Below are 17,260 nucleotides of genomic sequence, written 5' to 3' on the forward strand. Positions count from 1 at the left end.
TGTGGCTGAGCTGATGATGGAAGGTCAACTCCTCAATGGTTAGGAGTTAAAGGATAATTCTTTCACTACTGTACATGTATTCGGACTGATACATATAATATCACTAGGAACCACTAAAAATCAACTGAGCTGATGATGGAAGGTCAACTCCTCAATGGTTAGGAGTTAAAGGATAATTCTTTCACTACTGTACATGTATTCGGACTGATACATATAATATCACTAGGAACCACTAAAAATCAACAAATAAATAAACTTTTTAACAAAAAATAAAACCGCCTTCAAAAATAAGCGCGTTACAAAACACGGAGAAACTAAAAAGCCAAAAATAATAAACCTTTCAATTCAGATTTCTTATCGTATTGCAATAAGCTAAACATCCAAATTATAAACAAATCAATTATTTTTGGAGTCGGTACCAGCCTGTGTATGGTTGGGTGGGGCAAACAGGCAATAGCAAGGCAACGAACAGGTCTGGTACCGACTACAAAAATAATTGATTTGTTTATAATTTGGATGTTTAGCTTATTGCAATACGATAAGAAATCTGAATTGAAAGGTTTATTATTTTTGGCTTTTTAGTTTCTCCGTGTTTTGTAACGCGCTTATTTTTGAAGGCGGTTTTATTTTTCTTAGCAACAGTTTTGTGTGGGGGTCGCAGTTCTAACCTAACCTAAACCTACTTTCTTAGCAACAGTTAAATATATATGGAGAACGGTATGGTATATATAAAGTGATATTAAGCTAATATAATCGTTATATTAAGTAATGTTATTTATGGTGGACGGTATACTTAGTGTATGGTATATAAACTGAAATTAGCTAATTTAAACATTAATATCTGGGCAACCGAGCTTCGCTCGGTTCTGTTTCGTATCCTTGACATGTGTCGCCATCTAGTTCAAAAATGAATAGTACCTACATCGATATATTAAAAAAACCGGCCAAGTGCGAGTCGGACTCGCCCACCGAGGGTTCCGTACAAACTTTCTTTCAAACTACCTAGTAAAAATAATCTCATATTTTCATATAACTCTAATGACTTGACTAGAAGACAAAAGTATAGGCACTAATGAGTATTATAGTGTATAGCGCCATCTCCCGGTCAATTTGCTAACTAATTTGCGCGACCTGGTTTTTCAGATTTAAACAGTTTTTACTTTATTGGACAGAAGATGGTTTACGTAACATCTCGTATTAATTTGAAGTACGATATACATCCGCAAGGGTGGGTAAATTGAAAGTAAAAATCTGAAAAGTTTTTTATGAATTAAAAAAAAAGTATTCAAAATACAAACACGATTATATTTTTCCTGTAATATTTAGCATAAAACCAATGTTTACTAAAATTTTCATAATTTTTCGTTGGTAAACTTCGGAGATAAGGGGGGGGACGGTATTTTTTTTACATTTTCCTTCAAAATTAATTTTTTTTCCACAACAAAAAAGTTATAAAAAATAGCTTATTTACGTTCAATTTGAGCTCTTTCCAACGATACCCCACTTGACCTAGTAACTTGAAATTTACAGTTTGCCCCCCTTTCATTTTGGCCATTTTCTACAATTAAAATTAATATATTTAAAAAAATTATACTTTCTATTTGTAGAAGTTTACAATGTTCACAACTATTCCAAATTTCAAGTTGATAGCATTAGTAGTTCTCGAGATATTTAGGAATGTGACAGACGGACAGACAGACGGACAGAGTCGCACCATAAGGGTTCCTGTTGTACCTTTTTGGTACGGAACCCTAAAAACGGAAAAACTGATTTATTATGGCAATGTCAGCGTTATTTATTACAAAAGTATTGATTTTGGATAGGTATATTAAAATTAATAAGGGTTTATGCTAAGAACGTTTATTGATAATATGAAATTATATATATTAACGTTATATCTCGTGGGACGTCCCCCCCTAAAAATAATTCCCGAAAAAAAATGAAAAAAAGTCAAAAACAGTATTTTAAAGACTTTCTCGACTTTAATGATGTCAGTAGTTTTAGGACAAAACAGACTAAACCCTACTCATAATGCCGACTTTTCAGATGTTCCCAAGATAGTACATTTTTTCGACACTTAGTCAACTATTGGGACCGTGCGCGACGACACGCCACGTGACAGGTGACCATTATGGACAATATTGTCGCCGCTGTTAAGCGAGAAGTAAGTAAAAATTGTGAAAAAATTAATGAAATCTTGTGTTATTTTACTATATTAGACAATTTTGGACGACGGTGGTTACAACATTATCGCCAATAACATTAAAATTGTTGTTTTCAGTGAGAAATTAACAAACTGGTGACTAAAACGGAGTTTCGTGCCATCGCTCACGAAATCATTTTCCAACCTAAGACGATGAATAAAGACAAGAAATTGGTGCTAACTGGGCATTTTCTAGAGATTGATGACATTTTTCCACCATTTGTACCTATGTGCAATAAAGTATAAATAAATCATTGGCTTTTGAAATAGTTGATCAGTTCACTGCTATCCTGTCATTTTCATAGGCTAACTATAGGTATTATTTTATAAATATCATTTACAGGGTACAGGGTTTATTGTAAAATAAAAACAAACTAGCTATAATAACGTTTAATTATAATATACATTACATAAATTTGTTTCATTTACTTGAAAATATTGGAAGTTTACCAGATATCACATCAAATACAATCATGAATGCGATGAAATAAGTTCTCAGGAATTTTATTTAAAATGTTATAAACCTTCAGTGGATGGACTGCTTCTGCTTCTATTGTTCTCGTGCTTCTTCTTCCCATTGAAACCTCGATATTTACGCATTTTCGTCAATCCGTTTCGATTTGTAAACAGGAGCACAGATGAGAAAACAAATCAAATGATTTCCGAACATAACTGGATTTGCTTCCATTGGCTTTTTCTACCTCCAATAAAGTTTGCACTATAAATTCACCGTAAATTCAATTCAATACTTGTATCAAATGATTACGCACTTTAAGTAAAACTTCAGAGATTGGACGACACTTTTCTTCTTACGGCAATTATTCACTTAAACGGTGGTTTCGTTTCCACCACGGTCTTGGAAATAGCTAGAATTTAGTCGCTACTTTTCTTGGAGTTATTACAATTCGCCATAACAAACTTTACTGGGCCCGTATTAAATTTATCTCAAAAACGATATGAAAATGTTTACTGCAATATGGATTTGACAGCGTAAGTCAGCGACTGTGGGGAAACTCGGTGGAAATCGAGCATGTCAATTTTGGCCGTAGTGTGCGCTGTGATCGTTTTAGCTACCATGTAAGCCCCTCCACCCGCTTTGCACAAGTTTAAAAACCTGCCAATATTTTAATTATAAGTTTTAGTTGATAACATTTGAAATTTACATCCTTTGACATTCAATACTAAGTATAAATTTATGATTTAAATATAATTGTAACGATAACATGCATGCCTTTCAACATTTATTATATAGCACTAAGCATTCGGTGTTTTTAGTCTAATATTCTTAGTTTGTAAGGAAGACATTGCATGTACGCAATTCATATTCACATACATAGCTTTGACATGTAGTGAACATGGAAATTTTCACATGCCCTGTGGCAGAGCATATTAAGGATCTAGAACCTCATACAAGTTCTATACTAATTTGCGATACCTGGCGAATTTTTCTGCATCTGAAACACATTTTTTTAATCTATCGCGTCATCGACCAATCAGAGACGGTTATTACAAACAATTGGTTGCTAGGTCATTCGATGTTGATACAACGGTGAACGACGCTATTAACATTAATTTTAACTTGAATGATGATACTTTTCGTCCATTGATGATGAAAATGATGACTCATAGAAAAAGTATTGTATACAATAGTGATATAATTAAGTTTTTCACTCTCAACAATACCGTACCGTACTATTAGGCCACTCAGCAAGCTTCGTGGCCTAAACATGGTACTCGACTGAAAAGCTTTGTATTATATCACGATTGTATAATAGTACATTTCGATACAAGTGCGTAAAAGAGGAAGTTCGAAACGAGTGGCGATAAATTAAAACACGACCGAAGGGAGTGTTTTAAATCGACACGAGTTACGAATTTCCTTTTCGCACGTGTATCGAACGACGTTTTTCAGTACAGATGGCCCTCGGAAGTTTCGACCTGACATATAATGAACCACTTCTCGCACTAGTGCGTAAAAAAACACCATCTGTACTATTTTCAAAACAGATGGTGCGTCCATTTCTTGTTAGGTCGAAACTTTAAAGGGCCATCTGTACTGAAAATCGTCGTACACGTGCGAAAAGGAAATTCATAACTTGTGTCGATTTAAAACACTCGCTTCGGTCGTGTTTTAACGTATTGCCACACGTTCCGGGCTTCCTGTTCACGAGTATCACAATCATACTTACATACATACATACAATCACGCCTGTATCCCATAAAAGGGTAGGCAGAGCACATGAAACTACTAAAGCTTCAGTGCCACTCTTGTTGCCAAGAAGGGGTTGAAAGAAAACGAAACTGTGACATTGCAGTGACAGGTTGCCAGCCTCTCACCTACGCCACAATTTAACCCAAACCCACAGTCGCCTTCTACGACACCCACGGGAAGAAAGGGGGTGGTGAAATTCTTAACCCGTCACCACACATGCAATAATATATCATAATCATAATGTATTATTATATGCTAGACACACTGGACTAACACAATAATTGTTCAGGATTCATAATATAAAATAAGGTGAAAAAGTTACGTAAATTAGACGCTAAGTAACTACACCATAGATTTTTTTAGGTAGTATAAAGTATGTATGTATTTCTTATTGCATTGTAATAAGGTGAAAAAGTGGATACATCTCTTTGTAGTCGACTGTACAGTTAACCAATTGGAACCCTAGGCCACTATACAACCATATCAAATTGACAAGCAGTAAGAGATTTCTTACAATCTGATTTATGACGTCACTGTGACATAGTTCTAAAGCGGCCTAGGGTTCCAATTGGTTGACTGTACAGTCAACCTCTACACCGTATTGTACAATTTACTCACTGTATCCTGGCACGTAGATAAGTAGATCTAGCCGCTAACAGGGCTTGGTGAGCTAACACACAGCTCTCTTCAACCCCCACTAGGACGACCACGTCACAGAACTGCTGGGACTTTAGGATGCGACCGAAATCGTCGTGGAGCGTGCAGCGGGGGTAGTCTGACAGCTAAAAAAACACAGTTTTGAATATGATAAACAAGAACATATTAAATAAAAACATTTGACATATTAAACATGTAAAATCGGGTCACTCACGTAAAATTGTCAAAAATCGCTCCGTAACGAGGAGCACTTTCACTGAGCGCAACGCAGACTGTGGGCTGCAATACTCATCGGTCGCGGAGAGTTGCAGCCCGCAGTCTCCGTCGGAATTTCATCGCGCGCGCTCAGTGAAAGTGCTCCTCCTTACGGAGGGAAACATGTGGAGCGATTTTCGACAATTCTACGTGAGTGACCTGATTTTACATGTTTAATATGATCAATAAGATTTTCACGACCGGTAACCTACCTAAAGAGAAAACTTGACATACCTATGTCAAGTTTTCTCATTGTTTTCTTCAGCTGAAGATACTACTTAGAGGAGGCACTAAATGTAAGGCCTGATTTAGACGCTGTGCGAACTCGCATGCGGTTTTAGTTAGATTGCGGGCTGTTGAGGTTACATACAATTTTGCACAGCCATCAAATACCGCAATGTAATAAAACTCGTATACGAGTTCTCGTACCGTCTAAATGGGAGATTGAAATCATTCATTTTTTTATCATTTTTCATACAAGTGTCCTGACTCGACGCTGCATAGATAGACAGATAGATAGATACATTTATTGGTACTAATTAATACACCGTCAAACACTGTTACAATTATGTAAATAATAAATAAAAAATACAATCTTTCAAATAAAATTCCAATAAAATTATGTCTAATTTGATCAAAGTAACTTCATGCTATTTTATACATTAAAAAATAAATAATAATAGTAATCATCAGAAAAGTGATATCAATACAATACAACACAATTAGAAAATCAATGAAATTACAATTAAAAACAATAATAATAAATAAGAATTCGTAAATACAATTTTATTATGGCATTTTAGGTCATGTTTAATTTTTAGTTAAATTTTCATTAATGGATGTAGTAGATAACATCATTTCAGAGCAAGACAATGGCAAGGGTACCTGTCTAGTGTTATTAGATTTTTCTCGCGCCTTTGATTGTATAGATACTGCCTTGCTAATCGCTAAATTGCGTTTCTATGGAGTAGGTTCGAGATCACTGGCGTGGTTTAGTGATTATCTGAATGGACGCACGCAATCCGTTAAATTAACTAAGTACGATGGTACAGTAATGATATCTGACTCTAGAAACCTAACCCGAGGAGTGCCTCAAGGCTCTATACTCGGCCCTTTACTGTATATTATATACGCTGCTGATATCACCAAAAGCATCAAAAACTGCAATTATCACCTATACGCAGATGACGTTCAACTATATTATGCAGCCCGTCCAAGTCAGTTCGATGAGGCGCTACAAAAAATAAGTACAGACCTGGAAAATATCTCCACTTGGGCAGATAATAACGGATTACTGTTGAACCCACTTAAATCAAAGTTTATGATACTCGGATCCAAAGTACAACTTTCTAGGATTTTATGTAATGAACCTAAAATTTTTATAAGGGGTTCACTGATCGAACGCGTAGACGAGGCTAGAAACTTGGGATTAGTCATTGACAACCAGCTGAGGTTTGAGAAGCATATAGGAGAATTAGTGAAGTCGTGTTTTTTCGTCTTAAGGTCTTATACCAAGTACGATACCTCTTAAATGAGGAAATTCGTAAGTTGTTGTGCGAATCGCTGGTACTCTCTAAGTTAAATTATGCAGACATTGTGTACGGGCCACGACTATTGGAAAAAACTCGTCGTCTTATCCAAAGAGTCCAAAATGCCTGTTTCCGTTTTTGTAGCTCAATACCACCGAGAACACACATTACACCATACCTTAACAAAGCATCCATATTAAACATGTCCTCACGGAGGCACTTACATATAGCTAGTCTCTTATTTGGCGTTTTGAATGACAAAAAGCCCCATTACTTATTCTCTAAAATACGCATATCCTCTTTCCATGAACGACATGGTACACGGTCTACCAGGCGCTGTCTCCTAGAAGCTCACCCTCACAAAACTGTTGCTTTTACAGGCTGTTTCCGGTATCTCGCAACCAGGTGCTGGAACAATATCCCGCCCCCGATTCGTCAAATTAAAACTAAATTTACTTTTAAACGTCATTTAAAAAAATATCTTTTAGAAAAACAAAGTTTGGGTATCCCTTATGGCTACCTGGTTGCAGATTACCGGATTTAGCTTCAGCTTTAGCTCTAGCTGTAGCAATTATTTTACTATCTATCGATCTAACAGATCAAACACACATTTCTTTTCATCATAGCATTCATCTCACTCGTTTCATAGGCAATTATTTATAGATATTTTAGGTACCTATATAATTTCATCTCTTTACAATATTTCTTATTCAATCAATTATGTGTTATCGTGATCTGATCCGGTTCCGGCAGAATATCAGTGCTGCTGCCTCAGGGCGTAGCGTAATACTGAGCCGTAACCCTTTTGTCTTGTTGCGACGCGCACAGTATCATAGTACGCTATGGTAAAAATCTGTGTAATTTCCTGTTTTCCAATTTGCTTATTATGTATTCTAATTCTTTTTTGTAACTTATTTCTTTTGTGTATTCTGTGTGTATTGTGACAAACAAATAAACGTATATCTATCTATCTATTTATCATTCATCAAAGAACTCATAGCGTGCACAAGGGCGAATCCGCCCCGTTACACGTCTCACTGACCGAGCGTCTACTCAGGCCTTAAGTAGCTAACAAACGACCGCACCGTACGGTGACCTTGGATTTTTTTCTTGTAGGTGAGAGTAAGAAACGAATAACTCTTTCTCGCTCACAGAACTAGATTTAAATAGAAGGAACAAGTTCATATATTTGTATAGGGGCCGAGCGTGTCAGATTTTGTACTGAAGTTGTTACTGTGATTTTAAATATGTCTCAGGTCCTTGAGTGTTCATAATTTTTATTTTGTTGAAATTAAATATCACGTAACGAGACATTTTTAATGTTTTTGTTGACTTCAGCTTACAAAAATTGACGCCCGAAAGAATTGCGATTAAAGACGGACATCTCAGTGGATTTTATTTTACTGAGTTCATTTGACACGCTAAGTAGATACGTTTGCTTGATCTATGGTATATATCGTCACTACTTTGAAAAAATCTCGTATCTCAACCCTGCTCCTCAAAGTTAAAACGCAGTAAGTCTATATGCATTCAACACATACTTACTACAATTTTCTTTTCATTGACAGACGAAGATACAAGTTTTTTTTAAAGTAGTGACGATATGACATCTGTATTCTCGCTCCTTGGTGCGGTACGATCATGCGTTAGCACAACACGTGTGACAAACAAACCTGGAAGCAGAAGAGCTCGCCGCTTCGCACGTTGTTGTCGACGGTACCTCCAAAAACGTACAGTGCATCGCCTACCACGGCGCCCGCGTGGAAAAGTCGCCCGACCGGGACTTGCGAGTCGTGTGCCGGGTGTACTACAGACCTGTTAAAAAATAACCATTTATGATGTCATACACATTAGATTTAAGATAAGACGAAGTAATAACCTAACCACAAAATTAACATTTTGAAAAACCCCCGACCGCGACATAGTAGACCGATTTTCATGAAACATGGCTAAGAACACTCCCGACTAACTCAGCTTTCAGACAAAAAAAACTAAATCTCAATCGGTTCATCCCTTCGGGAGCTACGATGCCACAGACAGACACACAGACAGACAGACAGACAGACACGTCAAACTTATAACACCCCTTCGTTTTTGCGTCGGGGGTTAAAACTGAATCCTACGATAAATATAAACCGATAAAATGGGAACTGATTGTCACATTATAATTAACTATAGTTCCTACTTTTACCACATATCTCTGTATGAAACTCTAGCAGTTTTCAAAAGATGTCATTTATCACAAAATTGAGAGCCTTACGTTACGACTGTTTATGGTTACCCAGCACCGGTCTACCACTTTTAAATACTGCGCAACCAAATGTTGGAATAATATTCCAACGTAAATTTAAACAAAATATGTATAACACACCATGAAATGTCAACACATACCACATCTGTGTATCGAGGTCGAAGCTGTGCAAGTCGCTAGGTAGAGTGCTGTCTGCGGACCCACCAAACACGTAGGAGGTGCTTTCCATGTGACACCATCACGAATCCGTAGCGGCAACGGTCTTCCGCTATTAAATGCCACGCAACCGCATGTTGGAATAATCCACCGCAAGTTCATGAACCATATAACACATACCACATCTGTGTATCCAGGTCGAAGCTGTGCAAGTCGCTAGGCAGAGTGCTGTCTGCAGCCCCACCAAACACGTAGAGGTGCCTTCCATGTGAAACCATCACGAATCCGTAGCGGCAACGGCCTTCCGCTTTTAAATATCACGCAGCAACATGTTGGAATAATATTCCACCGCAACTTCATATGACACATACCACATCTGTGTATCAGGGTCAAAGCTGTGCAAGATGCTAGGTAGAGTGCTGTTAGCGGCTCCGCCAAACACGTAGAGGTGCATTCGGTGTGACAACATCACGTTCACGTGTCCGTAGCGGCACTGGTCTTCCGCTTTTAAACACCACACAACCAAATGTCGCAATAATATTCCACCGCAAGTTCATATAACATATACCACATCTGTGTATCCAGGTCGAAACTATGCAAGTCGCTAGGTAGAGTGCTGTCTGCGGCCCCGCCTAACACGTAGAGGTCCTTCCCTGTGACACCATCACGAATCCATAGCGGTACCGGCCTCCCACTTTTAGATACCGCGCAACCACATGTTAGAATAATATTCCACCGCAAGTTCATGAACCATATAACACATACCACATCTGTGTATCCAGGTCGAAGCTGTGCAAGTCGCTAAGCAGAGTGCTGTCTGCGGCCCCACCAAACACGTAGAAGTGCCTTCCATGTGACACCATCACGAATCCGTAGCTGCAACGGCCTTCCGCTTTTAAATACCATGCAACAACATGTTGGAATAATATTCCACCGCAACTTCATATGACACATACCACATCTGTGTATCAGGGTCAAAGCTGTGCAAGCCGCTAGGTAGGGTGCTGTTAGCGGCTCCGCCAAACACGTAGAGGTGCCTTCCATGTGAAACCATCACGAATCCGTAGCGGCAACGGCCTTTCGCTTTTAAATACCACGCAACAACATGTTGGAATAATATTTCACCGCAACTTCATATGACACATACCACATCTAAGTTCTGTTAGCGGCTCCGCCAAACACGTAGAGGTGCATTCGGTGTGACAACATCACGTTCACGTGTCCGTAGCGGCACCGGTCTTCCGCTTTTAAACACCACGCAACCAAATGTTGGAATAATATTCCACCGCAAGTTCATATAACACATACCACATCTGTGTATCCAGGTCGAAGCTATGCAAGTCGCTAGGTAGAGTGCTGTCTGCGGCGCCACCAAACACGTAGAGATGTCTTCCATGTGACACCATTACGTGACCGTAGCGGCGCGCCGGTGCGGGGCCCGCGCAACGGAGCAAGTGCTCTGTACATACTCGACTCCATCTGGAAAGAAAAAGGAATTTGAAATTCATGAAGATTGAGGCCGATATTACACTATCATAGATAGAAAACCGGCCAAGAGCGTGTCGGGCCACGCTCAGTGTAGGGTTCCGTAGTTTTCCGTATTTTTCTCAAAAACTACTGAACCTATCAAGTTCAAAATAATTTTCCTAGAAAGTCTTTATAAAGTTCTACTTTTGTGATTTTTTTCATATTTTTTAAACATATGGTTCAAAAGTTAGAGGGGGGGGACGCACTTTTTTTCTTTAGGAGCGATTATTTCCGAAAATATTAATATTATCAAAAAACGATCTTAGTAAACCCTTATTCATTTTTAAATACCTATCCAACAATATATCACACGTTGGGGTTGGAATGAAAAAAAATATCAGCCCCCACTTTACATGTAGGGGGGGTACCCTAATAAAACATTTTTTTCCATTTTTTATTTTTGCACTTTGTTGGCGTGATTGATATTCATATTGGTACCAAATTTCAGATTTCTAGTGCTTACGGTTACTGAGATTATCCGCGGACGGACGGACGGACGGACAGACAGACATGGCGAAACTATAAGGGTTCCTAGTTGACTACGGAACCCTAATAATGATCATATACAACATGCCGTCATTTTCTTCACGTAGGAGAAAAAAGGACACATAACGTACAAACCTATGATAATATATAATTATACAACGTGTTTCCGGTATCACTCAAAACCTCAGACACCCCAACTGATTTTTATTTTTTTAAACTCATCTAGAGTATTCATCTTTTAATCTGAGGGTTACTTTTTTTTTAATTGAATTTTTAGATTTCTGTACAGCTCTACTTGACTTTTAGCTCTACACTCAATAAAATAATTGCTAACTACCATCATAAACCATAAAACTATTTATTTGTGTACGTTACTGCAACGACATAAGGTTTATCAATAGACAGGTAAGATGTCATTGTAAAAAACTTTAAAACTTTGTCACAGTAAACTTCAAATTGGACAGGTAATCGCAGTAAGCAAATTTAAACCCAATATTCAGGATGACAAGGTTGTAATCAGGTACGAGTTCAATTTGTTATGACTTATGACAAACATTAAGATTTAACTGACAAACAACGTCAAACTCGTAGTGGAAAAAATAATCGCCCAAGTAACCAGCCAGTATTAATACCCCTAAATACTGAAAAAGGTAAACAACCTCTAGCAATGCGATATACACAATGTTGTATTACGAATACAATAGAATAGGCACGTAAAAAATAACTAATCATACTAATTTAAATAAAAATATTACCCCCATCAAGATATAGCTCAATCGATTCTACTCTCGATACTGAACAAACGGTTTTCAGGTTTTTAGTGTTAAGTGAAACACGGTGTATGATAAGATATAGTATAGTGTACTATTGGCCTAAGACAAGTCTGTCTTATAGCTAACGGCTTTGACGAGTCAGACCTAACTGCCTAAGGGTTTATAAAATATGACCCACACAAACAACAAATAAAGCTGTTTCTCTATCTCAACTTTGATAACAACTTCTCAGGTCGCTTTAGAAGTTTTTTAATTGCTAGGGTTAAAAATTCATTCAGTTACCTCAACTAATTTACAAACTCACGCGCGCGACTCAAAGTTAAATAGGGATGACGACTACATAAAAAACCCTAAAAATGGCATTCTGTTTAGTCCGTCAGTTAGATCGTCCAAAAATACTGAACACATATTTTTCGCTTTTTCTAATTAATGAAAAAATACAAAGATATAGAGCTTCAAAGTTCCGGAGTGGGGGCTTGTGACGTCACTTCTAAGTAAAAATTATACCTAGGCGTGACGTCACGCGAAACTTCAACGCACTGTACCGTCGTCATGTTTCGTTTACGAGAAAAAAGAAAAAATACGTGTCTAAAATTCTTTGATAATCTAACTGACGGACTAATTAGTTTTTTTTAGTCGTCTCGCCTTTTGAAACACTGCATTGGTGATCTTGGCACTGCTCTGGCACAATATAATAAAGAGTACTATCGTACAGTATGGCCACTCCCGCTCCCCGCTGAAAGTGCCGCCCACCCCCTCTCAGTTACCGCTTGTCAAAAACGCGAACAGTCGACCTGTTATATGTCACTCATACAAGCATAGTACTCGTTCACCTACACGAGCTTAGACTGTGTGCTAGGAACGCGCCTCTTTCATATATTTGATCGCCAGTGTCCGAGGTGTGGCTCCGGATTGTTGTCTACAAGTCGCATTTGACAACTGATTAATGACAAATCTTTATACATTACACGCTTTTTTTTCAAAATAGCAGAGGTACGGGGGAGTAAACTCACGTGTGAGTCTCGAAGTCGAATTGAAACAGTGCGTTGGTGATCTTAGCGCCGCTCTGTCCGCTGAACACGAACATTTTGCCTCTTGCTACTGCCACAGGGAAGTTGCAGCAGGTGGGAGGGCATTGACCTTTCTGTTCCACGCGCTCCCATTGATGGTTGTCACCCTATAACAGAAATAGGTATAAATCTGCGGTTTTTTGTCATTTCACAGCTTTGTGGATTTGACATTAGACACCTACGATCTAGCAAGAACTTATCTGATAAAACATGGATAAAACTTTCTCAGGAAAGCGAATGTTGCAATCTAGTTCATTTGACAAAGTTTCTCCAAACATATCGACGCGAAACCGGCGCTAGCCCACGAAAAATCGCTCTTTACGGCCCAGCCACGACATTGGTCTAAGCGTGACAGCGGTGAGCGGCAGACATACGTGCGAATGAAAACTTCCATCGCTGTGTCTCGCTCCAATGTATGGCCGCCGCTCACCGCTGTCGCGCTTAGACCAATGTCGTGGCTGAGCCGTTAGTCCGTTTTCACATTATCCGATCCGATATCGGACGTCGGAAGGATTTCAATAGAAAAAATCCAAGATGGCGCCTGTGATGTATGAGATATCGGTCCGACATCCGATATCGGATCGGATAATGTGGAAACGCACTTAGTATGAAGTCGCTTATGCGTCTCCGCCGCAGCACGCAGCCGTACGGCCCGTACCGTACGCATGTTCACACTAACGACTCTAACGAGCGATTTTTGGTTGGCGAAAAGTGAAAAGGCATCGATATGTTTGGGAGCCTCTAAGTCTTGACTCACTGAAACGAAATACCGGAAGTATTGAAATTTCACAAAGAAGAGAATATACACACCACTAAATTGATGGTCCACATATCGTTGAGCCGCGCGTTGCCGTCGTACCCTGCGAAAATCCATAGTTTGTCGTCGTATACTGCCGCGCCGTGCGCTGACCGTGGCACTGGCTCTCTGTGAAACACGTTCATCATGAAGTGTGCTGTATCTTGTAATCCATATCTATCTAAATATATAAAAGAAAAAACTGACTGACTGACATATTTATCAACGCACAGCCGAAACCACTGGTCCTATAGATTCCTAATTTGGCACGTAGGTTCCTTATAAGGTTTAGAGGATCGCTAAGAAATAATTTTTCAAAATTCACCTTCTAAGGGGGTGAAATGGGGGTCCAAAGTTTGTATGGGAAAACAAGATTACGTACGGGCGAAGCCGCGGTAAAAAGCTAGCAATATTATAAATGGGAAAGTGTGTTTATCTGTTTGTTTGTCCGTCTTTCATGGCAAAATGTAGCAACGAATTGGCGTGATTTTTTAAGTGGAAATTGTTGAAGGGACTTTTTGTGTCTTCCCCCCCACTTCCTTAAAATGGAGGGTAGACGTTTCTATTCCGCAATTTCAGAATTAACGTGAGTGAAGCCGCGGGCAAAAGCTAGTTTGTGATTAAATCCGGGAGGAAGGCAAACGTTCTTATAGCAAAATTTGAAAGTGGATAAGTAATTGGCAACTCTAGTTGATTTAACAACTCTCTTTTATTGTCATGTTTGTTTTTCACACTTCTTTCTATTAAAGTATTAAGTCCAATGTTACTTACTGTCCCTGGAACTTCCACTGCACCCATTGCGCGCTGGAGAATTTGAATTCGAAGAGATCATTCTTATTGGTTAGGTTTGAGTTGGCCAGTATGTCGCCCGTGTAACCGCCAAAGACAAACATAGAGGAGCGATGCACCTGTGAATGAGTTGAAATATTGATGAAAGATGCACCACTGACACCACTGTAGCAAGTTAGCAACACACAAAATTAATTATATTTTTTTGCAGTTCTCAAAAAGTTTGTACAAAACCTAAGGAAAAATTTAAATTTGTTTTTTTATTCTTATTTTTGTTTTTTTATTCAATGTAAATAACGTGGTTATAGATTGTTACTTCTGTTTTATTTTTACTTTTATTGCTATAGTTATGGACATTTAGTGTACTTAAATACTAGTAGGATGAATATTTTTGTAGTAGTTTTAGTATTGTGTTGTATGTAATTATTATATGCATGAATGAATATTCGACACAATGTTTATTGTTAAGAATAAATAAAAATAAAAATAAAATAAATATTTTGTTACCAAGATTTTTTTGATGAATTGAGATTTTAGTAAGTTTTATTTCGTCATTAAGGTTCTCTAGTCTCTATCTTTTCTTACTTATAACAATTATCCTGTACATATCTAACGAAAGTCGACTTATATTACTAAATGTTGGTAACAAAATAGGATCAATTAAAATTTGCTGATGTGGCTATGAACAAACTTTTTGAGAACTGCTGTTTTTTTTAGCCTCTATTAGTGTCTCACTGCTGGGTAAAGGCCTTTTCTCATTTTTTCCACTCAACTGTTGGAGGAATTATTAAATTGAGACTTTCTTATAAGCTTATGAAGTCACCTTTGTAGAGGTTGCTGACCCCCTGCAAACAAGTTTCTATGAAGGACTACTTGCTATTGACTTTGTGTCATTGGGTCAAATTGTAAAATTTTTACATCTTCCCATGTTTTTGTATGGACTTCCGGTTCGAACGCCATCTTAGCGGTATCGTGTTGTGAATAATTTCTCCTTCTTTCGCTCATTAATGTTGTTTAAAGTGTAATATCGGTAGCTTATTATGCACTAAACTAATGTTATAGTGAGAAGCTGACGAAGAATTAATCTCGAAACGCATTTAGCTACTTTTTTGTCGTCAACGGCCGATAGTCCACATGCCCATGTAAATTTTCATTTTCTTTCTCTTAAAGATTCCTAGCACACCTTATTTCCCTATTTTTGAAATTATCAGTATCTTGTACATCTGTACTTACAACAGCAGAATGGTGGTATCTCGGAGCCGGCGGGGTGCCCTGGAAGCCCACTTTGGTCCAGGACATCTCCCAGATGTCGAACCTGACCAGGTCGTTGAGCATGAACTTGCCATTGTCGCCACCGAATACATATATTGCATCTTTGTAGGCTACCGCTGTGTGTTTGCTCCGTCTGTAAACAAGTTTTGTGATATATCAATAAATGTTGATTTTTCTAATAGTAGTCACTTCTATATCAGTATAATTTCTTCTCAAAGTAATAAAATAAAAAATTGTTGTACCATTGGTATTGTATAACAAATTTGAACATTGAAAATTTTAAGTGTTTATTTTATTTATTTATTTAATCTTAATTGCACAATAAAATAAGGTACAAAGGGTGGACTTAATGCCTCAAGGCATTCTTTGTCATTCTTTATTTTGCTTCTTATACAAATAAATACTTTGTAAAAATGTGAGAATATGCTCTGTCTAGATAAGAACATAGTATGCAATAGGGTTTGTGTATATATTATAGTCTCAGATAATCTTAATTTTTTTACTAATTATCAAATGCAGGTCATTTTATGTAATTACTAATAAACAATATTTTGAAATAATGTTACTTGGCTCCAACAAATTCATAGCACTCCGACAACTTCTTCCATTTGTGCACTGTCTCAAACGGACCAAACTCCATCCGAAGGCTGATGTCTAGCTCATTCGGATTCCGCAGCTGCTCCGTTATCATCTTCTCCCGGCTCTGCATTCAGGCGGCCTTTCCTTTAAAATAGAAAACACAGTGGCTATTACACTTCACTCCCTGACTAATCGATGTAGGTGTACTACTTATTACTTAGAGCCAGCCGTGTACAGACTAGACTAGACGGCGAAGCTAGAAACCCAGTTTCTTAAATATCTATTCCGGTAAAACAGGAACAACGCCTAAAATAAACGGGACGCGGAAATAGGTCGCTAAATAGTTTAGTTATTGTTGTTGTTCACATATCTTAACCGAACCACATAATTTAAGACTGCTCAGTCTTTTGGTAAATGAAGTTCAAGACTTACTTTTCAAACCGTATTCAAGAAAAACTATCACTAAACAATAACCGTGATACAAACAAACAAATTTTCAATGAATCCGTGTGTAGTATGAAGAGATTGATCAGAAACGTCAAAAATTTACATTAATTTTGTTCATTGCATTATTAACCGTAACATGTACTTGTAAGGTTTATTTTAGTGCGTCTGCTACAAATCAATGTGGGTTGTTTTTTTTTAATACATATCATACACAAATACGAAAAAATTCGCCATTCCAGACATTATCCGCTGTGGTTC

At 37.9% G+C, this 17,260-nt stretch overlaps 1 protein-coding gene across 1 annotated transcript in view; it reads right to left on the bottom strand.

Moving 5' to 3' along the window:
• LOC125242170 (leucine-zipper-like transcriptional regulator 1) overlaps positions 1 to 17,068 on the bottom strand; it is a 33,093-nt gene extending 16,025 nt beyond the window's left edge. The window contains exons 1-9 of the mRNA XM_048150877.1: positions 16,988 to 17,068; positions 16,543 to 16,699; positions 15,938 to 16,109; positions 14,687 to 14,823; positions 13,930 to 14,044; positions 13,063 to 13,226; positions 10,572 to 10,742; positions 8,530 to 8,671; positions 5,034 to 5,197 (exon numbers count right to left, since the gene is read on the bottom strand). Coding sequence (XP_048006834.1) covers positions 5,034 to 5,197; positions 8,530 to 8,671; positions 10,572 to 10,742; positions 13,063 to 13,226; positions 13,930 to 14,044; positions 14,687 to 14,823; positions 15,938 to 16,109; positions 16,543 to 16,685 — 1,208 coding nt within the window. The 5' untranslated portion in view covers positions 16,686 to 16,699; positions 16,988 to 17,068. The remainder of the gene's footprint in view (positions 1 to 5,033; positions 5,198 to 8,529; positions 8,672 to 10,571; positions 10,743 to 13,062; positions 13,227 to 13,929; positions 14,045 to 14,686; positions 14,824 to 15,937; positions 16,110 to 16,542; positions 16,700 to 16,987) is intronic.
• Positions 17,069 to 17,260: the final 192 nt, after the last annotated feature.

This window comes from Leguminivora glycinivorella, unplaced genomic scaffold, assembly GCF_023078275.1.
Source record: "Leguminivora glycinivorella isolate SPB_JAAS2020 unplaced genomic scaffold, LegGlyc_1.1 Scaffold10, whole genome shotgun sequence".
In the NCBI taxonomy this organism is placed as follows: Eukaryota; Metazoa; Arthropoda; class Insecta; order Lepidoptera; family Tortricidae; genus Leguminivora; species Leguminivora glycinivorella.